This window comes from Quercus lobata, chromosome 5 (assembly GCF_001633185.2).
Source record: "Quercus lobata isolate SW786 chromosome 5, ValleyOak3.0 Primary Assembly, whole genome shotgun sequence".
Classification (NCBI taxonomy): domain Eukaryota; kingdom Viridiplantae; phylum Streptophyta; class Magnoliopsida; order Fagales; family Fagaceae; genus Quercus; species Quercus lobata.
This window is the reverse complement of record NC_044908.1, coordinates 1,898,896-1,899,797: the sequence shown is the minus strand read 5'-3', so window position 1 is coordinate 1,899,797 and position 902 is coordinate 1,898,896. Positions and strand designations below refer to the sequence as shown.

Below are 902 nucleotides of genomic sequence, written 5' to 3'. Positions count from 1 at the left end.
CAGAGTAAATGACAGTAAAATTACATAGAAATATATCTATAAAACAGAAGTAATTTCAATACAATGAAATCTAGCAATACAAGAACTGCTCACACACGTAACTTTTACAGCAATAAATAATAGTATTTCAAATAAACATACAACATAACATATCCATAGAAAACTAAACAGTAAATAAATGCCTCCAATTATTCCATGCTATTGAAAGTGTCTGTCCTGTATACTGGTTTTCATGAGATGAACATAGATCAAGGGCTAGTAGTGGTAGTAGATGGTGGTGGTGAGAAGAATGGGATGGAAGGAATTGTAGTTGGAATAGTTGGGAGTGAGGGAATGTTTGGAAGTGGAGGCAAGTTAAACTGTGGGATTGATGGGATGGTGGGCAAGTTGGGAAGTGGAGGCCGCTGTGCAGGATTGGGCAGTGATGGCTGAGTGGTGGGCACTGGCAGTGTAGGCAAAGGTGGCAATGGTGTTGGTTTAGGCAAAGTAGGCACCACTGGCACTGTTGGTATAGAAGGTGTAGTGGTTTGTAAAAGATTGCGAACTGCTAAGCTGAGGTTAATGCTGGATAATATGTTGAAAACAACAAAGAAAGCCAAGATGAACCACTTGCTAGATGCCATGATGGAAAAAGAAGTATTTCACTAGGTTTTGAAATGGGAAAGCAAGGAATTCTCTTTGGTTTTGATGGTAGAATCAAAGGCCATGCTTGGGGTTTATATAGCTAGTTGGAATATGTCTAAAAGGGTTGCGTGTGTAGAATGATGCAAGGTTGGTGATTGGTATTTGGCAGACACTATGCCCTAATTAGCTTTCCTGTTGTTAGGTTATCTCCTTACCCATCTTGCATGGAAAAACAATGAAATGTTGACTATTGTTGTTGTTTCGTAATTTTGGGTATA

The 902-nt window shown here is 39.1% G+C and overlaps 1 protein-coding gene across 1 annotated transcript; it reads right to left on the bottom strand.

The window, feature by feature from the left end:
• Positions 1 to 686, bottom strand: LOC115991921 (proline-rich receptor-like protein kinase PERK2). Its single transcript, XM_031115902.1, has one exon. The coding sequence runs from the start codon at positions 621 to 623 to the stop codon at positions 249 to 251; it is 375 nt and encodes a 124-aa protein (XP_030971762.1). The 5' UTR covers positions 624 to 686; the 3' UTR covers positions 1 to 248.
• Positions 687 to 902: the final 216 nt, after the last annotated feature.